The following is a 26,574-nucleotide window of genomic DNA, read 5'->3' on the forward strand; positions in this document are numbered from 1 at the left end:
CAATCTAGCAAGAGCCCTTCAGTGGGGTAACCTCACCAAAATGCAGTTTTATGCTCTAGATTTGAAGGCATCAGTTTTCACTCTGGACTAGCAGAGCTCTGCCTGAGTGGGACAGTGCCTGGGATGGCTCTGTCCTGCTCAGAAAAGAGATTTGGAGTGATTCACCCTTTCCCCCTTTGAATTCTTGCCTTGTCTGCCTCCCTCAATCTGCTGCCCTAGCGTGAATCCTGGATTACACAGGCAGCTCCTGCTAACGTGGCAGAAGTGTGGGCAAAAGAGGCTGAAAAGGTGAAGTTTGTCTGTCATGGTGCAGTGAGAACCCTGGCAGAAGTGCAGCCAGAGAGCAGAGTGAGGCTGGAAAAGGGCTCATTGTGGGCAGCCAGGGCCCGTGTGGTGAATCCAGCATTTACTGCTGCGTGCAGAGCTCTTGAAATGCCTTCCTGGAAAGAAAGAGAAATGTTTTGTAGGTGTTGGTGCTGCAAAGAGCAGCTTTATTACGTTTCAGGGAGGACAGAGGAGGGCTGGGGGCTCTCTGTGCACGCTCCGTGTGGCTGGGCCCCTCTTGCTGACTGAGCAAATATCTCGGTGCTGTAGGAGCACAGAAAGGGCTCTGCACAAAGGATTGCTTCATTATAAACTCCTCTCTGCAGCTTTTACTTAACAAAGAGCACAGTGGATGTTGTAATGAATCAGTTGCTAGCGTGAAAATACAGTTATTTCTTATGCTTAAATCAAAAAGATGCTTTAGCAGAATGCATGTAGACTGTTCTCTTTATCACAAAGCATTAACTTTGCATTTCATACCAAGAATTCCAAAGCCCCGAACTCTTATCCCAGAACAGGTTTAAATGCAAGATAATCTGCAAAGGATGGTTAGCATAAATTATCTTCTTCAAAGTTAAATGCTATATAAAAGTTAATCCTTGAAGCTAATTTTTATTCTGGGTATTAAGTCAAGAAGGGTTCTTCTGAACAGATTTTATTCATGTGTTTTATAGGCTGATTCTTCGAAGTTAAATGCTATATAAAAGGAAAAGTTAATCCTTGAAGCTAATTTTTATTCTGGGTATTAAGTCAAGAAGGGTTCTTCTGAACAGATTTTATTCATGTGTTTTATAGGCTGTCAACTAGAATGTATGTTTTTAATAAAAATGTGGTATCTGTACCAAACTGTGTTTGTAATCAGCCACCATCCACATTTTTTTCCTGAGTCCTTTTAATCCAGGATTTAACTGCTGAGACTCTGTATGTTTAGTTTCAGCCATCTTGTTATTTATTTCACTGGCAGTCTGACTCAAAAGAATTTTCATCTTTACCACAATTGCACAAGGACAGGAAATGTCAAAGTCCTGAAACTGTGGCAACTGAAGTAAGTTCAGGTATTTCATAATCCCTCAGCCCAGAAATGTACCCTTCTGCCACTGGAAAGGGAGACTGTCAGCCTTCCAAACACGGAACTGCTTTCAGCCTGGGAAGCTGCAAGACTGTCAGAGCTTTTAAACCCTTATGTGGCTCATGTTCCTTAGAAAGAAATGCTCTGGGCTGCGTTTGTTTGTTTATCTATGATTCTCCCCCAGAATTACATAATGAACTGGCAACAAGTAATAAGGATTACCATCCTTAGATGTAAAATGATTAAAGTGGTAATTCCTGTAGCATGCAAGAATTTTTAAGCATGAAGGTCTGTACAAAACTGAGTATTCCTTACTTGTCGTTACATCTCTGGCTTGAGGTGTGTGGGAGTTTCCCCTCTCATGCAAGAGACAAAATCTATTTCCTACTCTAATCTGCAAGTGGAACCCAAGCACATCCTTTCTGTGCCTCTGGGTGCAGGTGCTCCCTCCCTGCAGTTTCTGTGCAGGGGCAGCAGTGATGTGGTGCCCCTGACCTGGGGTGTGTGGCTTTCACAGCCCCTGTCCCTTGTGCTGCTGAAAGGGAGCCTGGCTGTGTGCCAGGGCTGCTGTGCCACTGCCAGCTCTGAATTACAAATGCCATCACTGCACTCTGTGCTTCCATCACACCGCACAGCCCTGTGAAAATGCTTCAAAGCAGCAGCTCTTGAGGGCTGTCGAGCACCTCCGCGCTCAGGTGCCTGCACACACTGGCTCAAAGAGGCTTTTTTGTTTGGTTTTTTTCCTTCAAACTGTTTTGCAGACATTTTTCTACAGACCTGCCCACCCTGGCATAAGAAGGACTTTGGGTGAACAGGTCCAGGTGAGGCAGAGCCAACTCCTTCCCTCACTCAGCTTCAGGATGCTCCAGCTGGGAACAGCTGTGCTGTGCTGGACTGTCTTAATGTGTCTGAAGTGCAAGTAATTTGTTAGACACCTCTAGGGCAGGAGGTAAATATATCTTCATCTTATAGATGGCAGAAATAAAACACAGATCTGGTTCCACAATTAGCTAGAATTCAGATTATACATTATTTTACATTATTTTGCATTAAATTTAGATCAATTCTTCTTGGAATTCGAAATCACCCAGAACAGTATTGTATCTAAAAACGTGAAAAATAATTTGATTTATTTGTTTATATTTACACATTTTTCTTTAAGCTAAAATTTGAACTTTTTTTGGAATAGTCTTGTGTCATCAGCTCCAGTTTTAGCCCTTCACACCTTTTCGCTTTTTAACAAGTATTTTAATAAATGTAATTTCTTCCCTTAGCCCCATCAGTATCAGTGTTAAAAGTTCAGCTGCAGGTGTCAGCTGCCAAGGAAAGCATTCAGCTCAGTAACCCATCACTTCCTACTTCTTTTAAATCTTTCTTAATCAAGTCTTGTAATAAATAAAGATTAATACCACCATGACAAAACTGTTTTTTTCAAATTGTTCATTTGCCAGTTTTAACAAGATAAAGAAATGAATACTTAATGTGGACATTGTTTTACCAAAAAAAAAAAAAAAAAAAAGAAAAAACCCAACCTCTGAAACAAACAGACAAAAAGGAGGACACAAAGGAACACATATGGAATGATGAAAAGGAACAATGATATTGCACAACTTCAGGTCTCTCTTCCCAGATATGGATCCATGTAATTAGGTATGCATGAATTCAGCAAAACGTTGTGTCCAGATACGTGTGTGGCCATTTGAGTGAAACTAGAACTGCAGAGTGTTTTCAGTTCCTTCTGACTGCTCCTTGGAGCTCTTCTCTAAGGGAGCAGGGTGCTGTCAGCTGCAGGAACAACAACAACAAATGTTGACTCTCCATTGTGCTGACCAGTTATCCATAACCCACAGAATTACAATTCTCCTCTACTGCAAATGCAGTAAGTCCTCAAAGGACCTGGGTCTTTAAACACAACTTCTTGTATCAAGAACTCAAACCACATCTGAAACACAATCCAAGAATATCCCCCACTTTGCTGTGGTTAACTTGCGATTGCGTTTCACTTCACGAGACCAGGGCTTCTCACTGTGTCAGGGTGGCACTGAATGCACAGAAGTCACAGTAGGTACATCAAGGGAGTGGGGGAGAAGAAAAAAAGGAGAAAATCATGTTAAGTGGAAAAAGGTCTTTAGAGCTACGATCTTTGCTGGAGCCTCTCTTAACAAGCACGTACTGTTTGCTACAGAAATCAGGGAATTGTGTCATTCTGGCTATAGCAGGACTGTTTGCCCCTCCACTGCTACCCTGACACTCTGTGTTTATATAAACTTTGCATTTATGTGCAGAACAAAGTCTGTTTTTCTCCTCTCTGCATTCATTCCTGTTTGGTGGACTGATGTGCCAGCCAGCAGGGCTCAACAGATACATTTAATACAGGAGACTGAGATACAGTATGTTTATTCTTAACTTCTGATAACCTAAGAACTACAAGAACGAGAGATGCACTATCCATTTGCTATTATCCAAGACAACCATTTTAGGGAAAAAGAATAGAATAAGTGATCAATGCTAACACTACATTAGTTTCAAATATTTTTTTTTTTTCAGTTATGGCAGCTTAACTATTTATTGTTCATCTGGCCCACTTTTAATCTGATCAAGTTAAAGGTCACATATTAAAGTTTAAGGACTGTTATTTCACCAAAACCGAAGGAAGTTATAAAAAAACCCCATGAAACCAGAGTTTCACTGCAGGACTTGTGTCATATCTTCATAATCTGCATCACTTGTAGAAAAGGGATAATGCATCTCAGTTTGCTTATAAGCTAGGAGATCACTTTGAAGTCTGCATATTCCTAACTGCAAACAAAATATAGCACTTTTAACAGGTTATAAATAAACTGGTTTTCAAGCATAGAGCCAGCCCAACAATAACAATACACTATTAAAAAGACCTAAGGCAATGAATTCCATCTCCAATGGAAAAAAAAAAAGAAAAAGAAAAAGAACTGTGCAAACAAGCTTAAAACTATTTCTTTGTGCCAGTGTTATAAAATGTAGATTTCAATAAAGCCTTGACCCAAATGCCAGGACTTGTGAAAAGAATCAGAACAAAACTGGTTACTTTATTTAGGAAAAAAATACTCTTATCTTGCCGCTAATAAAATTGGATACACGCAGTTTAAACATTTACAGTTGCTGTAACACTTTACACAATTCCTATATATGGGTGTAAGAACAAACATTAAAAGACAATGGTGGGTCAAGGCTTTACATTAAAAATAACAACCTACTTTTCTATAGTCTCTAAAATACTATGTTTTCCAATATTTGCAGCCATTCAGGAATATTTTTTTATTTATTTATTAGGAAATGTATACTTTGTGCATGATCTTAATTCCTAATTCCTGGCTCTTTGGGCTGAATGACAAAAGGATCAAACCCATTGAAGTGGATGGTCTCCTCGAAGGTTCAGTAGAGAAACCCTGGCTCAGTTAGTCTCATATGATGAAAGCAGTGCTGCATCCACTGGCTCCATGCAGGATGGACAGGTAAAGGATCTCATCAACCAGTCATCTATACAGTCCAGGTGGTAAATGTGCATGCACGGCAGAAATCGGATAGGGTCCCCATAAACAAAGTCCATCATACAAATGACACATCTGGAAGGGGGAAAAATAAAATATTAAGCTTGCTGTCACCAACCTGGAAATTAAACACAGTGTAGTATCTATTCCTGGATGTTTTTAGTATTTGTAGATACTGTGAGGAGTAGCCTTGTGTAAGACAGAGGAAAGAGCCTCAGATGCATGGAGTGGTTTGGGTTAAAGGGATCTTGGAGCCCAACCCCCTGCCCTCAGCAGGGATGCTAATCACCACATCAAACCTTCTGCAGGACTTTATTTCTTTTTTTAAAAAGCTACAATAAATCCCAGTCCCTGAAATAAACTCGGGATGACAAGGTCAGGTTTCCCAGAGTATCATCCCAAACCAAGGCAACAGCCACATCCCTTCCACTGTGTCCCAGGACTTACTCTCGGATCTTCTTCTCGGAGCCGTCCCTGCCGGGGTCGTAGACTCCCTTGGGAAGGTGCTGGATGAGGCCGATGCGCTGCGCTATCCGGATCTGCTCCTCCTCCGTCAGCTGCGTGGCCAGGCGCGTCTGGCTCGGCGTGGGGTGATACACAGGAACGGGCACCTGCTCCTGGAAGCAAAATGGTTCCATGAAAATCCACCCCAGAGCTTTCCCAGCCTTCCACAGCACAGTGCAATTCACAGTCCTACAAATATTTGTACGAACTCCCACTCCTACTTTGCAGTTTTGGGGCTATAATTGTAATGAGAACAGCATAGAGGACTGAGGGCAGTGTTTGAGCAAGGAGCTGCTCGTGCTTGTTCTCTGCAAAAGCTTTTGATCTCCAGGAATTGTTCAAACAGGAGACACATGGACAAGAAACTCCACCAGCCAGCAGTCAAATAAACCTTACAGGCACCTGGTGAAGTGCTAAGGTACAGAACTGAGCACTGTAAGGGCTTAGGGAGAGCCCCCAGTACCTGCAAATCCAAAAGCAGATTCTATGATTTTTATCTTCTTTTTACATTTAGGAAGAATTCTTCAGAAATATGATGATACTGCTTACTCTCAAAAGTTTTAAAGAGGAGGGTTTTACTTCCTCTGCAATAACTAAAATGTATGTGAACTGCTTTGGGCCACACAAGCTTAAATCTAGAACTGTAGATTTAATCTTCACATGTTAAAAGAATGTTACCTGGACAGCACAAACAGCAGCTTAAGTAAGTAACCCAAGTTTTGCATTTCTTCTCGTACACTAATATGACACTACAAGTTCTCCCAAGCTGGATTCAACTATGGATATCTTTGAGGTATGTATTTTCAAAAGAAATACAGGAAACATATAGCTATTATGCAGTCCTTCCTTGACCACATTCTGAGAAGCTTCTTTTGAAGATTAATCAACTTTAGATCAGATATTGCCACTAACATTTATATTAACATGGTATTCAATTTACTTGCTTTTAAAGCATTTTTGGTACATAAATACCAATTTTGAACAGGATACACTGTTAGGACAGTATTGGCCAGTAGCCATAAATCTGCTATTAACAGGGAGGCAATTTCTTGCAAGAGACCCATTTTAATGGTCCTTCCTAAACAGCAGAAAAAAAATTCAACTTATAGATGTGTCTGAAAATAAACCTGCTGCATCAGACACACAATGCACCGAACCATCTGTTTGGCAAATGCCAAATTTGCTGTTTTAGAGGACACTGGTGAAAGCTGAGGCCAGGGCAGGTGTGTGCAGCAGGCAGCACAGGTCACCTCTGACATGTAACCCTGCATTTGTCAAACCCAATAAAGCTTTTCTCCTTTCACTGCCAGGAATCACAGCACGTGGACAGCCAGCCAGGACTCCCATGCAGCTGAGGCAGCACAGGTCACCTCTGACATGTAACCCTGCATTTGTCAAACCCAATAAAGCTTTTCTCCTTTCACTGCCAGGAATCACAGCACGTGGACAGCCAGCCAGGACTCCTGGAAGGCCAGGAGAAAGCCAGGAGAGAGCAGCCTCTCGCTGGTGCCACCCAGCAGTAGAAGCCCTTGCTCGTGAGAAATGGTAATTACAGATACAAGTCTGCCTGGCAATTCTTCACTGAACACAGTGCCTGCCACTGGCAATTCAGCTGTGGGGTAAAATTCACAGTCATCTCTTCATTTAGCTAGCCTAGGATTTCCCCTTCTCATTTCCTGGCAGAACTCAGAGGAATTATGAGAAGATTCAAAAGACAGAATGCCAGGGGTTCTCCAAGTGCAGCAGCCTCTTGCTGGTGCCACCCAGCAGTAGAAGCCCTTGCTCGTGAGAAATGGTAATTACAGATACAAGTCTGCCTGGCAATTCTTCACTGAACACAGTGCCTGCCACTGGCAATTCAGCTGTGGGGTAAAATTCACAGTCATCTCTTCATTTAGCTAGCCTAGGATTTCCCCTTCTCATTTCCTGGCAGAACTCAGAGGAATTATGAGAAGATTCAAAAGACAGAATGCCAGGGGTTCTCCAAGTGATTAATTTCCTGACTACTCTAAACCATATTTCACAGGATCACAGAATTCTTTTGGATCAGCTGCCTTTTAGTGTTTTAAATTATCCCAAGTACTCTCTAATTTGGACAGAGAAAAGCACCAGATGAACCTAGAGCTGGCCTGTCAGATATAACAGTGTTCAGAAAGTGACTGCAACCTTTGGTGCCAGCAAAATAAAGTATTTTCCCCTGACAATGCTGCAGACCCTCTACACTGAATACTTCATCTCGAAGCAGAGCCTGGTCCTGGTTTTATCTTTCAAGAACTTAACACCACAAACTATCAGGAACTTTTTTTTCCCAGGGCTTTGCTGTACTTCTTTGAACAAGTTATTAAAGCAATAGCAGGGTATTACTGCTACCTCCTTCACTTGTTACACAAATGTGGAGAACAATCAACACTGGAGAGGGATGTACCCTCCTTCCCATCTAGGAAAAAGCAATACAACAAACCCCAGGCACAGCACAGGCTGGTGCCACCCAGCAGTAGAAGCCCTTGCTCGTGAGAAATGGTAATTACAGATACAAGTCTGCCTGGCAATTCTTCACTGAACACAGTGCCTGCCACTGGCAATTCAGCTGTGGGGTAAAATTCACAGTCATCTCTTCATTTAGCTAGCCTAGGATTTCCCCTTCTCATTTCCTGGCAGAACTCAGAGGAATTATGAGAAGATTCAAAAGACAGAATGCCAGGGGTTCTCCAAGTGATTAATTTCCTGACTACTCTAAACCATATTTCACAGGATCACAGAATTCTTTTGGATCAGCTGCCTTTCAGTGTTTTAAATTACCCAAAGTATTCTCCAATCATCATTTGGACAGAGAAAAGCACCAGCTGAACCTAGGGCTGGCCTGTCAGATATAACAGTATTCAGAAAGTGACTGTAACCTTTGGTGCCAGCAAAACAAAGTATTTTCCCCTGACAATGCTGCAGACCCTCTACACTGAATACTTCATCTCAAAGCAGAGCCTGGTCCTGGTTTTATGTTTCAAGAACTTAACACCACAAACTATCAGGAACTTTTTTTTCCCAGGGCTTTGCTGTACTTCTTTGAACAAGTTATTAAAGCAATAGCAGGGTATTACTGCTACCTCCTTCACTTGTTACACAAATGTGGAGAACAATCAACACTGGAGAGGGATGTACCCTCCTTCCCATCTAGGAAAAAGAGAGGAGCAATACAACAAACCACAGGCACAGCACAGGCTGGTGCCAGCGTGGGCAGGAGGAGAAGAGGGAATTGTATTTAATAGAGCTCCCCTGGCTGAAGCCATGGCTGCAAGTGATAATGCAGAAATTCCATGAAAGGCAAAAACAGGAAGCCAAAAGATCCAAGAAATCCTCAAAATGTCTTAAAGTAGCAATGAAAACTGACAGTGAATGTCTGTAGCAGAAGAACAGCAAACTGATGATCTCAGCAAAAATGATACAACAAAAGGAAACTACAGTTTAAGTAAGAATCTGCTGTGAGTTAGAACAGTCACATCTGGACAACTCTGAAGTGAGCGACAGTCACACACTGCCCAGTCAACAACTGCTTTGGTTAAGTTTTGGACAGGAAATCAACACAACTTTTAAACCTGCGACAGGCCAGACAAGAACAAAACCTCATTCTCTTGTTCTAGTCTTCTACAGGCATTTGTGACTGACCACTGAGACCCTGCAGCTGGGGAAGCCACTTGTGCATTAGTGCAGCGCCCCTCTCGCCCGGGTGTCACCTTCCCTGCAGAGGGGCTGCAGCACCCCGGCCCCCCTGGCCTGCCAAGCACACAAATGCTTTCCCCACCGCCGGCTGGATGGAAACTCCTCCCTTTGGCATCCAGTCTCGGGTTCCCTCCCGGCACAGCCACCCGACGTGTCTGACACAGCCCATTAAGGCAGGAATTTATAGTCGCCAGCTGGGGGCTTCTACAATTTCACATTCTAGACAAGAACCTCTTGTCAGAGGAGTAACTGGGTGAAAATGGTGGTGTCTTTCACCACGATCTCCTCACGCTCGTGAACGCAGAGAGCTGGGGTTGGTGCGGCTGTTGTGAAAAATGCAGAACAAATTACTGTAAATAAACCACAGAGACCACTCGATACGCAGGCACTGAACACCCTGCCTGGTGGCACTTTGATCTCCCAGCCCGACTGCTGCTAAAAGCCTGCCCAAGCTGAGCCCGGCACATGGATGCACCAGGGAAATGAAGAACACAGCCACACACGTCGCAGTGTCACATTAGAGGGTACATCAACACTGACCCTTTCAAAGCAGCCCTATCCCTCCAACAGCTAAAAAGAAAAGGTGTGTTCATACCTGTATGATTCTAAAACTATTTGGAACTATTTATTCATGAGAATCTGAGAGCCCGGGTTTCTCTGACTGCAAAGTGCCATCCCCAGCTCCCTCAGGAGACCCCGACCAGCACCCCAGAGTGGAGCTGGGCTCCTGCCCCCCGGCAGCCCCTGGGCACTCACCCAGCTGGCCCAGCCCCTTGGCAGCTGCAGCCCTGCATTTCTCCACCAGCCAATCTCTGCAGCGATTTTGGGAGTTAAAACACCCAACAATAACTCCAAGCTGCTGGTCCTGTGTGGGTTTATCACCCCTTTGCAAATCCCTCGGTTTATAAAAGCTGCTTTCACTGACCAAGGTCCTGCTCCTCCAGGGTGGGTGCTCAAGGGGAGCGACTCGAGACTTCACTCAGCTCACATCTGTAGCCAGGGACCCCTGACATGGGTGTATATAAAAAAGATTGTATTACCCAAGTAATTGTTACTTTACTCCAAAGACGAGCATGAATTTATTGCTCTGGTGTCTCACATTTCTCTTATCGACCATAGAAAATGTTTGTGCAGACAAAAGTACAGAATACTGAACTTCTAGCCAAAGTCTGTGTTATCATTTGATAAAGATGTAAGGCACTTCAAACTAAGATGAAATTTCATGCTAACTCTATTACTTCGTGCAAAAACCCCTAGAAAAGGCCAAAACAAATAATCAAATTCACATATTACTGTCAGGCAATGAAATAAAAATCACTTTCTGGCACTTAATTTGCTTTAGTCAATTATTTTTCCCCATAAGAATTTAGTAATAATGAAACACCTCAGATGCCCATAATCCTGGAGATACAAAACTTTCTCTTTGTTCACAGGTATCAGCACAAGTTTCCCTGGCTTTCTTGCACAGAAATCATTCTCTCCCAATTTTTATTCAGCCCTTAAAAACAGCAATATTAATTCAGACTCAAGGACGGCAGCAGCATTTGTGTCTCCATCTCACCCCAGCTCCTCTTCCTTGGGGGGAATCAAGAGGGCATCTGGAGGTCTGCATTTCTCACTCTTAATGAAAAAAAACATTTTCACACATGGCCTAAAAGGTCCAGAAACTTTCTACACACAGATTTCCAGGCCCACTTTGGATTCTTGGCTAGAAAAAGAAGGTTTCACCAAGAATGGTTTTTAGTTTGAAGCTTCCTCATTAATGCAACTTACTTTAGTAACTTACGCTGTTGTAAATCTGCTTTTCTCTTGTTTTTTGTCTTGTTTCTGCAAGTACCATGAATTTGTAATACTCTGAAAACAGGTCAGTGGTAGATCAGAAACTCTTAATCCCTGGATAAAGATTATTTTAAGATCCCTCTATGCCACATATCAGCAGTATGTTATCAGGGCTTTTGTTTGTTGTTTTTATAATTGCACCAACATACCCAAATTATCCTTCCAGGATGGTCAAAGGTGAGATGGATAATTCCTAACACCAAATAGTTCAAGGTTAAAGCCTCACTGCTGTCCCCGAGACCCTGTCCACAGCCTCTGCTTTCCTCTACTGATTGCTTTGCCCTGTTTCCATCTCTAAATTTTCTTCCTCACCTAACCCAGTGCTGTGTGTCTCATCCTGGGATATTAATTTGCATTTTATCACCAGATCAATGGTGTATCTTAATTCAGTCCGACAGAGGAGACAAACACCTCCCTAACTATGTTATCCTACATCTTTTTCACACTTTTTAAACCAGTAGCTGTAGCACTTACGCTCCTTGCGGTCGCTGCCTAATTAATTAATGCAAATATAACAGTTCCATTTGCATTTCCCCAGCTGTTCCCACAGCTCTGTTCTGAAATCCCTTCGACTTGCAAATGTCCTGCCTGGAACAGGGTGTCTGAAGGCAGCTGCCCTGGCTCACACACACCAGCCCCCAGCACTGCAGCCCCACTGCAGCACTCATCACCCCGACACACAGCTCAGCCTGGCTGCTCCCCAGCTTTGTCACCTCTGAGGACAGCAGGGAGCCCAAAGAACTCGCCTAAATATGAACAACCTCAGTTTATAAATGTAAAGTCAGGAGGTGAGAAAAAAAAATTGTGCTCTTCGAGGTCTGTTTCAAAAATTCCTGCTGAATTTGATGAAATTTTCTCTTCTCACCACTTTATTACTCACAAAGAACTTGCTGGGATGATGGTCCAGGGACCTTTTCTGTGAATGTCATTCTGATCAGGGTGAAAAAACTCAAACTCCATCCATATGTGAATACACATTCTGAAATAATATCCTCCCCCAAGACACATTAATGTAAAACCATGCTCCATTATAATGTGCACTATATGACAACTACAGCTTACTTTAATAATCCTTAGAATATTATGAACAGCCTGCCAAGTATAAAAGCCTTTCTCTGCCATACAGAAGAGAGCAGTTAATTTATAAAGGTGAATAGCAATTGCTATAAAACATCATGTAATGAAATTGTTACCCAATTTTTTTTATGTTTCTGCTTACAAGTAGTCACTCAGTATGAGTAACTGCAATGTAACACTGAACAGTTATTCTGAAAGAAAAATCCCCTCGTCTCCCCTCTCCCTTTTGGAGGGGACATTTGGGACAGACAGATCAGACACAAGTGCACACACACTTCCCACCATGGTGGTCCTAAGGAAAGATTACTAAGAATTCTGGCATTGTAAGAAACGGGCACTGCAATTATGGTTGGTAATTAATATAGAAACAGACTGAGGAACCACTTTGCACACAGGAGAGGAACCTGCAGGATCTGTGCTGTGTTTCTCCAGCTGCTGACTCCAGTTGAGAAGCAACACCCATTTTGAGTCATGGATCACACTTCAGAGGTGTTTTTTGGTGAAAGCCACGGTGGTTCTGCAGGTGTTTTGAGTCACGGATCACACTTCAGAGAGGTGTTTTTTGGTGAAAGCCACGGTGGTTCTGCAGAGATGGCACAGCCTCATTCACACTATAACCAAAACTGTAAAACTGTCTTGTGCATTCTTCACAATTATTCCACTGAAATTACTGAGAAATAAATATATCTGAAGAGTTGGAAGAGCAGCAACCATGAACGAAAGTGACTCCTGACTGCTGACTCTTAAAATATCACCTGTCCCCTGAGCTCAGCTTTGCTACCAAAAATAGGGCTGGGACAGAGAGAGGTGTACAAAGTAGATGTATCCTGCCTGCTGCTTTCCTAGACAGTGACAAGGGCTGTGAGAAAAGGACTTTCAAGTTTCATCCCTGTGCTGTCACACAAACCCAAAAAGGCTATCAATCTACTGCCAAGACAAACAGTTGGCAGTGCCCATGCAGCTTGGCCAGAGCAAACCCAGCCTCACCTGGCAGATGGAAATCACCTGCAGCTCTGCAGAGTCACCTGCTCTGAAATTTGATTAACCATCAAGGCAAACCTAAATACAAAAGACTAGCAAGAAAGAGTTGTAGGCAAAAAGCAGTAATTAAAAAGCAGTAACTACTCCCTGGAAGCACAATCTCCTGACACAGCCAGTTTTTACATTTCCAGGCTGCACAGCAGGTTTCTCTAACTCAAGGGCGTCAACACTGGGTACTGATGATTCCACTTGCTGATTTCTTGTTCACCAGCTTTGTGTCAGTTTTAGGTATCCTTGTTCCTTTCTCCAGAGATCCCAACAGAGTGTGAATTTTTTCAGAAAGTCAGTAACTTATACACCAACATGTCCCAGACCAGTAAACTGCTCACCAGAGAACAGATTCTTTCCCTCCAGACAGCCTCACTGACAGCTCAACTTACAGCATCAGGCCACAACTTCTGAGAGATAACAAAGCCCTCTTGTTGCAGCTCCCAGCATGTTTATTTTAATAGGCTTCTTTTTATATTGAGAAGGAAAAAAATCATAAACAATTTATAAAAATTCATGCTTTTTCTGTCAGGCTGCTGCAGTGAGAAAAGCCAGGAAAGAACAGTTGCACCTAAACATTAAATTAAGGACACTCAGGCACAAAATGCAGCCTCCTGAGACTGGTAAACCCCAGGGACTACAACGCAAAGCAGCTGGGTAGGGAGAAAATCTAGCAGAACCTCAATCAATTCTGCAGCTGGTGGTGGAAAACAGCACATGAATGTGGATCATCCTACCCCATAAGCAACCCCACATCTGTGTTACTGGTACGTGTTCTCTCCCACTTATGCCAAGTGGTTCTTTGCAGAAACCACTCCCTAGGCCTGACAAGAGCAGAAAGTTACTACAGTGCTATGGCTGCATTAAACATAGCACTTACGGTTCACTTGAGATGACTGCTGGAAAACTGAAAGATTTAGTAGAAAATAAAAACCTGAAGTTTTCGGGGAAAGAAAACAGTTCTGAGGTGGAAAAGTCTGAAAACAAATAGCTCAGACTGTCTCCTCTGCTGAAAGGTAAAGTGAACCTACCATGTGCCACCCACTTACTGCTGTAGAACTGCTGGGTAGCAGGAAGCAAAAAATAAAAAGAACACACCAAACAAAGGAATGGAGCTAACATGTTTTTTGGAGGCTGCATTCAAGCACAAGAGACAGGGGAAGCTATGATGGAAAAGCTGACAGAACACGAGCAGTCCACACAGACATTGGGGAATAGTTGACACTTCCTTTAGACACGTTTGCTTTCTGCAAAGGGTAAATATCAGTCAGTGCAACTTGTTTACAGTATAAATTGAAGGGGTAACAGCTAAAAAATGGTAGTATTGATCATCCTGGGAGCACACAGAGTCTGCAGGCAACCGTGACTCTCACTGAGCCAGGCCCTGGGTGCAGCAGCAAACAGGCTTTGCTCACACCCTGCCCTGCTTCCTGATGTGGGACATATGGGATCTGTCGGGATCTGTCCCAGACACTGTCCCTGTGCACACCCCAAACCACCCGAGGCTCTGACTCACCCCCGGCTACAAAAAGCTCACACGTGCTTCTGCCACCCGAGCCATGGGCCTGGCCCAAAGCTCCCCAAGCATTGCATCACTCTGACAAGTGTGTGCGAGTCTTCTGTTTGAAGGGCTGGGTATGGATCACTGGGCAGGCATTCCCATGGAGGAGTACAGGGATACAAGGGACTTCAGGTGGGGAACGTAAGGCACCAAGAGTGAACAGCAGTGCACACTGTGCCCTGAACTGCTACTGAACCAACAGACTCAGTGCAGCTGAGTAAGCACACGCAGCCCCGGCTTATGGTGCCATTTCAGGGAATTTGGGGATTAGGGCACAGCTGACTGCAGCTGGTCTAAAACAGCACTGCCTCAGGACTGTGGGTCCTGCCACGTCCCTTGCAATGGCTCCAAGGACACTGCTCCGACTGACTTCCCCTCACGGAAAGCAAACAAGCCATTGCCACTGACAGTGCGATCCCTGCAGCTGCTGGGAAAGTTGGGAACAGGCACGCAAGAGGAAAATGGGAGGAGTGCCCCTGTTGGGACTCAAGCCAATTGTGAGAACCTGACTCCAAACACTTAAAAAATAGCAAGAGTGTTAAAATATATCTTCTGGCAAGAATTAGGTCAGCTTGATGGCAATTCTAAGAACAAAACAGCCCTTCTGAGGACTTCAGGAACAAGATAGCAAAATTATGGAAACCAGCTTTAATTAGCCAAGAGGACAGACTGGGGACAAGGGGCCAAGCCAGGGAGTAAACATGAAAATGCACATAAGCTGAATGCAGGAGCAGTCAATCCATCAGGGGAGACATAAATACAGGCTGCATTTCAGTCTGTAAATAGACATATATATGTGTGTATTTAAGAGTGCTAGTCTGAACTAATTAGAACATTATAGCACATAGCAGAGAAATATTATGCAGAACTAGGAAAGGATTTTAGAAAAAGATTGAGTAGACTATCAAAAGATCAGAGAAATCAAGTGACAAGTGATCTCATCTCTAGGCTGAGCGTTATTGTTCAACACATGACAAGCACCCTCCTTGGGCAAAGAGGACTCTCCAGAATGCAGTTTAACAGCCTTGCCTAAAGCTCCTCTCCACAGACATCCAAAGGCATCCTATCATAGCGAGACTGAGAACATCACACTTAGGTAAGGTCCCTGTGAGGTGTCAATTCAGCTTCAGCTAGGAGGTAACAAAAACAAACAGGCACAGCAGCAGCTCCCTCAGATCATCTGCCCCTCATTCATGCACTGTCCTAGGCCATGACACAAACTGCCTTTTTGTAGCCACCCAGTTGGAAGCAAGCACCCAAGAGAGGACTGAAAGAGGACACAGCTGTTCTTTTTATAGTCTGTTACCTCACCAAAATACACAGAAGAGGCAAGGAGAGGGCTGCTGCAAACCTTGACAGGGACCTTCCCCTCACTGGGGCCCAGCAGATGAGGCCAAGCTGTGCCAGAGCCTGGCAAGGTGGGACAGCAATGGCTGCCCCAGCAAGGGAAGCCAAGCAGAAACCCGATGAACATTTTTCCATCAGGACAGGCAGCAAACAAGGACTCTGCAGCACAGGACTCTCACACACTGCAAACCTCTGCCACACCTGACAGAAGAATTTTCCATCAGGCCTCACAGCAAACAGGGACTCAGGAGAGTGGGAATCTCATGCAGTAAAAAGCTCTGGCACAGCATAAGGAAAGGAGAGAAAACAGATTGCTCTACTAAGGATAAACAACTTGAGGGAGAAAAGGGGCAGCAGTCCACACGCTACCACAGAAGAGCTTCAAAAAGCAGATGGGGCTGGTGATGAGCTGGGTCTGTGTAACCACAGAGCAGGAAAACCCGCAGCAGAGAGACTGCTGGTGTGGGGACCTGCTGTGAGACTGTGTCAGTGAGGCAGCCCATGACAGCAGGGTTTGCTCCAAAACCCAGGAATGTGTGCTATACTTCACTGCATTGTAACTTTGTACTCAATTTGAAATATTTTAATTGTCTTTTTAACACAGCCATCCTCAATTATGAATGCTTGCTCAAGCAGAAAGCTGCCACACCTTGGCAGTTTGATGATACACTCAGCTCCACAGGCCTTTTTATTTTCTTACTGGCATCTGAATTTCTAATGGACAGGGGATACCCCTGAGATCAAGGTGTGTGAGAAGCCTCAGTGCAGCAGGGGACTGTGCACAGGCAGCCAGGAGGCCTCCTGAGGCCAGTTAAAGGATACATCAACAAAGCGGCATTTTGCAACAGCATAACCACAGCTTTTTGGGTTTTTTTTTTTAGAATGTTTCTGCCTCAGCCTGCTGGAAAGCCTCACATACACCTGCCACGCACTGGGGCACCTCAAACACAGCCCGAGTCTCAGTGCACCTCTGGCGGTGAGGGGGCTTGGAGAAGTTGTCCCTACCATCCCTCCAGCCAACAGCTCCTCTCTTCCACCAGATCCTGGGAAACTGACTGGAGTTTTCTGGGATTTCAACCACATCTTGAGCCTGGAACTGGGGTCTGAATTGGTGCCAGCAGCACCCTGAACTGCTGGGCTGTGCACAGCTCAGGGCGCTCCAGGGACATTGACACTTCCCCCAGGCGCCCACTCGCTGCCATCTCCCACTTCAGGGAGAATGAGCACACACAAAAAATGTGATCTATTTGTTTAGCATCATTTGACAATAACATTAATTATTTCATCTCTGAGTTAATAAGCAGCAGCTGTAAATAGCCAGGAGGCACCGAGTCAGCCTATCAGCTCATCTCATCCAGTCATTTATTAATCTTAAAGGAATGTCCCAGGCATTAAATGAATATTTCTAAATCTCTTGGTTTGTTGGGTTTTGTTTTAAAGCAGTTCTCTATTTATAAGCAAATAATGACTGCACGAATATCAAGGCACACTAAAGCTTGACAGAGCTCCACTTCTCGATGCAGCATTAGCAGTGAACACAAGGGCAATGTTTCTATTTTTTCCAGCTAAGTCTTGTCCTCGCAAGCAATGACTCTGCATTTTCAGCTCGCAGGGCACAAATCCAAGTGTGATCTCATGCAACTGTCAAACCTCTTCTAACAGAAAAAAAGCCTGTGCCAAGAACAGGTAGAGAAATCATAAATAGCTCTCTCAGGAGTTGGTTATACAAGTGAAATATTTCCAGAATACATTTTCCATACTATTCTGAAGTTTTAAATGCACAGAGACAGTTCAATGGGCACCTGGTCATCCCTTTATGTGTCACCAGACAACACGGATTCATTTCACTGCTATGTATGAAACACCCAGTTGCTTGTGCAAGCAGGACAGATTGCAAACGTTCAGCTTCACAGATAAATAAGGTACAACCTCCACCACTAACTGCACATGCAAACACCTGGCTAATCAGCCTTTTCAATCTATGGCATAGTGGGGCTTTTTACCCTCATCTTTGGATCTTGCTTGGGCTGGTTTCACACCAAAAATACCCATGTCCGTTTCAGCACAGGTGCTTTCAGAGTAGGTGGTTTGAAGGAGGAACTGAAGCAGGTCCAAGGTTTTGCAAAGGTGAGGGGGGAGATGGGGAGCACAGAGCCCAGCTGAGTCTCTGCAGCTCCCACTTCATCTTGTCCAGCTGCAATGGGATGAAGAAAAACCTCTATTTTGTCAGACTATTCCCCTGCTTACACCCACTGTCACAGAGGACTGGGCTTTGTTTACATGCAACTGCCTTTCTGAAGGAAAACTTGGGAGTTTCCACAATGGATTCATCCTGCTGTCTGCATGAATCAATAAAATCTACCAATGTCCCCACTACAGCCCCAGTAGCACACTTAGTAAGGATTTCAAATACTACCAGGGACATGGCACTTGAGCACCTACTTAAGTACTTGCCTGAATTATGGCTCAGGCTGCCACAAAATCTCAGAAGAACAGAAAACTGTTTGAGAGGAGGGACATGAGAACAGAGAGGTCATTTTTCCGAATATGGACTGACTGGTTGGAAGACAAAGCCCCATTTCACCCTGACACACCCACAGGAGGGCAGCTGCAAAGCCTGGAGATTTTCAGCCTCAGCTCATCCATGCACAACAACCCATCGTTCACGTTGTGTGAGGAACACCAGAAACCCTGAACACTAAACACAGTGATACACAGGAGGCAGTTTTACAGTTGGAGTTGAGAAAGTCTCATGGAAATACACAATTTGTCTGTGCAAATTTAAAAGCTCTCAAGAACATTTACACACACACACACACAAAGATACAGCTCAAGTCCTATACTGAAGGGTAGCTCCACCACTCTGGGTGAGGTTCATGCTACTGTCGTTGTTCCCCTGAGTAAGAAATGAGAGCCCAATGTCATTAACATTAGCTACCAACACTCTCAGGTTTTATGAAAATATAAAGAAACTTGTACTCACTCTATCTCCTGCATTAATGTTTAGGGTGGAATAACCATGTCCTGCTGCAACCTACACGCTCACTAAAATAAGTTTTGTCAGTTTATACTCACACAGACAAACTGCAGTCACAACAAAACGCCAGAATGGAGTAACACTGAGCTTTTTTGGAAGGTAAAAAAGAAAAATACACACAGCCCCAGCAAAACAGCTATCAAGAAAGCCTATGAATTTCTTTATGTTTAATTTACGACATTTAGTCTGGACATCCAGTCTCGTTACCTTGGTAGTTATTAGGGTGTAACTACAGAGGTAACTGTAATACCTACAGAAATGTCATTAACATTATGCTACCAACACTCTCAGGTTTTATGAAAATATAAAGAAACTTGTACTCACTCTATCTCCTGCATTAATGTTTAGGGTGGAATAACCATGTCCTGCTGCAACCTACACGCTCACTAAAATAAGTTTTGTCAGTTTATACTCACACAGACAAACTGCAGTCACAACAAAACGCCAGAATGGAGTAACACTGAGCTTTTTTGGAAGGTAAAAAAGAAAAATACACACAGCCCCAGCAAAACAGCTATCAAGAAAGCCTATGAATTTCTTTATGTTTAATTTACGACATTTAGTCTGGACATCCAGTCTCGTTACCTTGGTAGTTATTAGGGTGTAACTACAGAGGTAACTGTAATACCTAGATAAGCTCCAAGAGAAAAAGCAGCTTACTGCTCAAACTTCATAAGCAGAAATAACATGACTCAATGACTATTAAACATTTTAGTTATCTTTCTAGACTTTCTAGCTCACCCTTTGATCCCTGACTGAATGGAGACCTCTCCAAGAGGCAGAGGGTGCAGCAGAGTAACCTGGGAGGCACATGGCCTTTAGTGCCACTCCTGCAAGGCTGCAGGACCAAACTCACTTTGTCTCCTCATGGTTGGCTGCAGTTAAGTGAAGTCAGGGAATGTGCTTTCCTGGGAACACCAGAAGATTTGCTGAACCAAACAGGAAAAGTAACAAGACGAACCTGAATTCCTGTCTTTAAATGGGATATCACCTTTCTTATGGGTGAATTTCTAGTGCAGTAAAGACATGAGTAGAAATTACTGCAGCAAACAATTTTTTGTTCTGTCACTTGTTTTTGATCACACAGTAGAAACAGAAATAAACTGATCCTTCTGCGAGATGGGCAGCTCTGTGCTCTTCCTTGGGGGTAAAAAACGATTGGCATGGCCTTCTCCATGAACTTTGGCAAAAATGAGTCCAGTGTTCATTAAATGAAGTCTGCTGAACACCGTAAGCAAGTACCCTGCAGAATTTCAGACTAGAAATCAGGTTAAAGAATATTTCTTTGCTCTGTTCAAGCTTTATACTGAAATTAGTCTTGAAATAACTTACAGTTCTTGTTGTAATTCTTTTGTATAATTCCATGTAGTGCTGCACTCCTGGTGAGGTCTTCATTCATGTTAGGGAATGTTTTACCCCAGTGAGAGAAGGTAACATCCAGAAGCACATGAAAAGGTGCTCACCCCTTAGAGCTGCACATTTTGCAGATCTGCAGTTCAGTATTGTCTCTATCTCTATGTCTCTATGAGTCCCCATGACAAATTCACTGCAAGATGCTGAGTGGTCAGGCAGTGCTCCCTCCATCACTTAACACATGCCCTATTTTAATATTTTCTTTTTTTCACTGTTTTTTTTTGTTTGGTTTCACTGACTATAGATGAGACATTTGGTTTTTCAGGAAAACCAAGTTGTTTGAGTATCATCTCTGCTAATAAATAAAATAAAAATAGAAGCGTTAGCCCAGAAAAACAAAGGCTGAAAGGAATATAGGATCTCTAAATAAATCAGGAGTGTAAACATCAGAGAAACAACTAAAGACCTATCTGGTAGAAGAATAACAGGTGCAAGGTTACATTAATAATCTAGAATTGTGAAATAAGCTTCTTGAGTCTCAGCTCTTGGTTGATCAAAAGAGGCTCCCTGTAGGGGCAACAGGGCAAAGCTTGACCAGTGTCTTTCAAAATCATCCATGGTCTGCAGAAAGTAACTTCACTGAGTATATGCAAAATTATCCATATATCTCCTTGTCCAGACACCAGTCCAATTTAGAGCCTTGTTAATATGCAATTTTCAAGACTGTACTGAAAACAGTTGTTATCCAAATTAATACAATCTCAGATGCAGTGCAAAAACTAGCAATAATGCTTGTCATGCTTAACTCAAAGCTAATTTAAATAAAATACAAAAGATAACGCTCATTAAATCCAAGCCTCATTTTGTTGAGGCCAAGTCAGCAAACACTGTCATGCCCACTTGGAAGTTTAAGACACTAACAAAACAAAAGCTTTAAATGTGAGAAAATAAATTTTTGGGCAAAATCAATTTCCATTAGGAGTTCTGGTTTGATCTCACGGAGGGTTTTGATAGCCCACTGGTGAAAGACACCCTACAGTGGAGCACAAATGTTCTTAGCCAAGCCCTTTCTCTTGCAGCACAGTCTACAGGCAGAATCAGGAACGAAGGCAGGGCTGAACAAAAGACATTTATAAATTTTTTTCTGCTGAACATATGCTAGCTGGAAGTTCCACTTGTGTTGCTCGAGTAGCACCAGGCAGCTGCACCACTAGTGAGGATTTGGCCCATGGCAAGTAAAATGTAAGGCCATCAGTGAACAAGTGTGCATGGCATTACTGCAGACTGTGTCAATCTACAGGCACTTTACTGCTGGTAACCACTTTGCAATTAGGATTTAAAGTAGTACTTGTCTTACTTTAGTTTGCTGTATTACTTGAGACTTTTAAAGGCAGAAAGGGCACAAGCTACTGCTCTAATTTAAATAGTTATATTCGGTCCAGCTGAAATGCATAACTGTATTCAAACTGAAACCTGGCCAGTGTATTCTGCTAAATAATCCAAGGAACCTTAGTGGTCTTATTCAGAAAACAATTTCTGCAGCTTTGCAGTGCCCCACAGCCCTGGTTAAGTGGAATATGACTGACAAGGAAGGGTGTCCTCTCCGCCCCAGCAGCCCCATCTCCTGTGGCTTTGAGGGTTTTTTTGGTAGGTCTCCAAGTCAAAAATTAAGCCTGACCCAACACAGTTAATGACATGCAAAAAAAGCTGTAAAGATGGTACTTACTGCTTGTGCTCAGTGTTCCTGGTTCTGAATTCAGAAAGCTGAATAGAAAGGTTCTGGCAAGGGGGATTGAGCTACAGAAGAGAATAGCCTTACTCCAGTAAGGAGAGCTGGTAATGCTGCATGAGTGGATGAACGAAGAATCAGCAAGATTTGTTTCTCAAATTTATTTTCTGAAACAGGGTTTTGTCCCTTTATTTGCCTTAAGTAAGACTGGTTTCAACAGGAAGCCAGTGGCCTCCTCTGAGTGATGCCAAACTAGAATAAGGAGACACAACATATAAAACAGAACAGTCAAATTGAGGCTGCCAGCCTAGCTCCTGCTCTTGCACAATTACATAATTTCTTAATTCTAAATATTTTAGACTACAGGAGGTTGTTTTATTAAAACCACGAACACTGGCAGCCCTCACATACATATGCACAAAGGTAATCAAACTCCTATCAAACAGCAATGACAAAGCTTGCCAAGCAACATTCAGACTTTGGAAACCATCCACAGAATTGTAACTGGAAGGCTTGTGTGAGGAAAGAGGCAGAGCAGAAGCCACAACGCAGATCAGTGATGTTACTGTGGTCAGTCGTGTCCCAAGGGACAGCACAGCCTGCTGCACAATATGAACAGGCTGCCCAAGTCTTCAGACACTCCTGCACTTAACCAAGTCTACTCATGAACTGTTAGGTAACACTAATGAAACTTCTTTAACAAGAAAAATAGTAAAGAAAACTCAATAATCTTTAAAGGTGGTTGTGGTAGACAAACTTAGATTCTCTCTATTTTTTATGGTTTTGGAGGTTTTTTTTAACCAGAAAGATCACATTTAAGAAATAAAGAATTAAGGCTTTGTCCACATCAGACATTTGTCCTGAAGCAGTAAAATCCCTTCAACTGAAATCACCACCCTGCTGAAGTTAAAAATGGCAACTGCAGACTGCATTTCATGCACAGACCATTCCCAAATGCACTCACTGCCCAAACCAGTATCAGATACTTATCCTGTGCATGCCCTGGCACACAGTTGAGTCCAAGCCTTAATTTCAACATGGAAAAGTCAAAATTTCTCTAATACTTGGTAGGAATAGCACACTTCTAATACCTGACACCTCTAGATCTTTCCACAGATGTCACTAAATAAAATGCAATCTATAGGTGGCAAAGAGTGCTGATAAACCAAATGTTTGCCAGGAAGTCAGTTCATTTCACTAATCTGACCAGAAGAAGAATAAGACAACCCATTTCAGACACTTGAATGGTATGAGCTGACCCACCAAGCACCAGAGCCACCATGGAGTGACTGCAGAGAACATGGCTCCATGTGGAAAACAGGAGGGAAAAGCTAAACAATCCCTTTTTGGCAGCAGTGGATGATTAGATCAGACCTCCTTGTCCCACAAACAACTACACACACAACACTGAGCACAAGGCACACCTCATTTCAGCCTGGTTTCAGCCAATGGTCTGCTGAACACCAAGACAGCCTCCGAGCTCCTCCTCGGGCTTTGGCTGTGCTCATTCCTGAGCTGGGCCTGCTGAAGTCATTATTTTTAAGTGCTGGAGCAGGATCTTGCCATCAAGTTAAACAAACACAGATGCTGCTTTCTCCACATGCCAGAGGTGTACACAGCCCACCACAGGAGCACCAACAGGTTCCACCAGCACTGGCCCTGGTGTGGGAAGGCCCCAGGAGGGGACTGTGTGGTGTCCTTAGGCAGTGGCACTTTCTGTAGGGACTTGGAAAGTACCCTTCTCTCCCCAGAAAGGCTGCAGAAGCCCAAACTGCTCAAGTTACTGATGCACTCAGATAAACCCTCCTGTACCAAAAAACCTTATGCTGACAAATGGACGGGCAGGTTTCCCTCAGCCTGCAGTACACTTCACCGTTTGACTCATCACCCTGAGGTGGAAACACTTGCCTGATCCCTCAACACCAACAGCCTGTTTGGTAGCATCTGTTATGTAGCTGTTACTACCATTTTCCCAGTTTTTGCTTTCCAATAAAAACACCACCATGCCAGCAGCGCTGCTTGCAGGAGTCTCCATCTGTGTGATCTGACCGGAGCGAAGAACACAGCGACCCCAGGATATCACGTTCTGAGTCCTGTGCAGAAACTCCTGCTGGCACAAAGACAGGATCCAATTCACTCCTTTAACAGAGGCAGTTGGTCATTTTTCAGCTGCAGCACATTGAGGGGAGACACAGAGCTGAAATTCAGTGTTACAGCCAGAAGTTGGGCAGTCCAGCCTTCACCTGGCTGTAATCCAGTCAGTGATATGTGCATAAGAGACCTCCATAAAAAGCAGGGATAAAACACCTTCCTTTCCTGCCTTAGCCTAAAACTTAGCTCTTTTCTCTTTCACTTCATCAGCTCAGAGTAAATGACAAATACATAAAGACACTTAAGGAGCCACTATATATAGGGTGAAGTGAACTTTTCCCCAGGAACCTCTAGATCTAGGTCATCTTGCTTCTTCTGGGAGACAGAAAAAAACAGGTTACTCATTGAACAAGAATACAGTTTCTAAAGGAAATAAAAGATTACTTGGAGCATGAAATCTTGTGTGGATAGTAATTTTTTGTTTCCTAAAGGACTTTTAAAAACAAAACTCACCATGAAACACTGTCTATTTGAATACCTGACTCCATCCACTTTAAACTGAGAAACTCACTATATTTACAGAAAGAATGGGCATTCTTTAGTAAACTTATTTTCAGTATTTTAGCCACACAGTAAAGTAAATACAAATTCAAGTCTCAGAAATTTCAGGGAGTTTGTCTATATTCAGACATAATGCAAAATCCCTCCCTGCACCTCATCTGAGATTCTTACAGGAGGCTGGAATGATTACACACAACCCAGACAGCTCCACGTGAGCTTTCATATGAATCCACTACAATGGATTAAATACCATGCTCCCACTTCCAATCCAGGGCAGGTGGGTGAATAACCAAGCATCTCACTCAGGTTTGGGCCAAGGGCCACCACCTAACCCAGCCCAGCCTCTGGGTACCTGGCCAGCTCAGCCACTGCAGCAACATGAAGGTGCCACAGCTGAGGAGGTGGGAGACCAGGGCAGGAACTTTCCTCAGCTCGGGACAGACCTCAGTGCAACACTACCTATGCAGTGCTCCTCGCCTGCTTCCAATCAGCAAATCCCTAAAAATTGTCAAGTAGAGGTGGGGGCCTGTATTTCAGTTTAGTGACTACAGAGGGGATTTCATTAGTTCCTGTGAGCACAGTCAAAACAGCCCACAGAGACTCGGAGAGCCAGGAACTGAGAGGTGAAAAAGCACTAACCAAGAGAAGAATTAACAGTTAATTTAAAGTTAAGTATTTGTGCTTGAATTTTAAAACTGATTCTCTTCCCTTCCAAGAAGAGCAATATACTTTCAACGACACCATTCTCCACGGGACAACCCAACTGCCTCAAGGTCTCCAAATATATAGATGCAACATTAAAGAACTCTGTGAAGCAGAAACTAAAGCAATGTCTTAGTCATATTTCATAAGCTAAACTGAAGATAAATGGATGCAACTGCAATACAAATCATAATATTTAAACAGAAAACAACCAAGGGAAATCCCAAAACATCAGAAACTGGCAATGGCAATTAAGCAAGTACTACAACAGTGCACAAAATAAAGTCCACAGATGTTAAAATATTAATTTCAGTGTCTTAACTAAATCTGAATTTAGAGCATTTGTTTGCTGAGCCTTTTATGTATTTTCCACTGAATACAGCAGTTCACTGCTTTTTGTTAAGCAACAGTGCAGACCAAACCAGTTTAGCAGTTTGGTATGTCTGCAGTCAAGCAATGCTTGCACTCATTTGTTCAAAACCTGAGAGCAATCTCTTCTCTTTCTGAACTTTAAATAAAATTAATGCATTCAGGCAAAATAAATACTAGTCTTAATCTATATTGCAAAATTACACGATGTCTAAATTAAAGATTTCTACAACTGTGTTAATAAAACACTGTGATTAACGTTCAGTGCACAGAACAAGCTCTGGATCTGGCTTTAATTACAGTGATGAATAAAAGTCAGACACAGGCATTGGCCGAGAGTATTCATGCATTATACTGTCCCATAGATACCGAAATAATGGAATCTGATGCACTTTGATCTCTTAGATAAGCCTCCCACAGCTCTGAAACAGAAAGGGCAAGAGCACCCAACCTCATCCAATTCTGCAGCGTTCGCACACTGAGTCATAAGAGATTTGTATCCCCACTACCAAGATACATCTTATGGGAATAAATACAGAGAAATATTGCTCCATTTCCTTCTGGCTAGAGCTTGTACACAAATCATCTGGAGAGCCACACAGAGTGAAAGTGGTGAGGACTACAGGGACACTTTACAGTCTCCACAGAGCTATTTATACTTGGACAGTAGTTATGTTATAATATATTTGTGGGATATATTCTAGTCTGATTTTCTCTTCTAATGCAGTTTTGCCATGACAC

General features: G+C 43.2%; 1 protein-coding gene across 1 annotated transcript in view; it reads right to left on the bottom strand.

Annotated features, from left to right (window-relative positions):
* Positions 1 to 3,774: 3,774 nt before the first annotated feature.
* RNF11 (ring finger protein 11) overlaps positions 3,775 to 26,574 on the bottom strand; it is a 31,745-nt gene continuing 8,945 nt past the window's right edge. The window contains exons 2-3 of the mRNA XM_041421370.1: positions 5,368 to 5,537; positions 3,775 to 4,995 (exon numbers count right to left, since the gene is read on the bottom strand). Of these exons, the coding sequence (XP_041277304.1) occupies positions 4,824 to 4,995; positions 5,368 to 5,537 (342 nt within the window). The 3' untranslated portion in view covers positions 3,775 to 4,823. The remainder of the gene's footprint in view (positions 4,996 to 5,367; positions 5,538 to 26,574) is intronic.

The sequence above is a fragment of the Onychostruthus taczanowskii genome, unplaced genomic scaffold (genome assembly GCF_017590055.1).
Source record: "Onychostruthus taczanowskii isolate IOZ18803 unplaced genomic scaffold, ASM1759005v1 scaffold7, whole genome shotgun sequence".
Classification (NCBI taxonomy): domain Eukaryota; kingdom Metazoa; phylum Chordata; class Aves; order Passeriformes; family Passeridae; genus Onychostruthus; species Onychostruthus taczanowskii.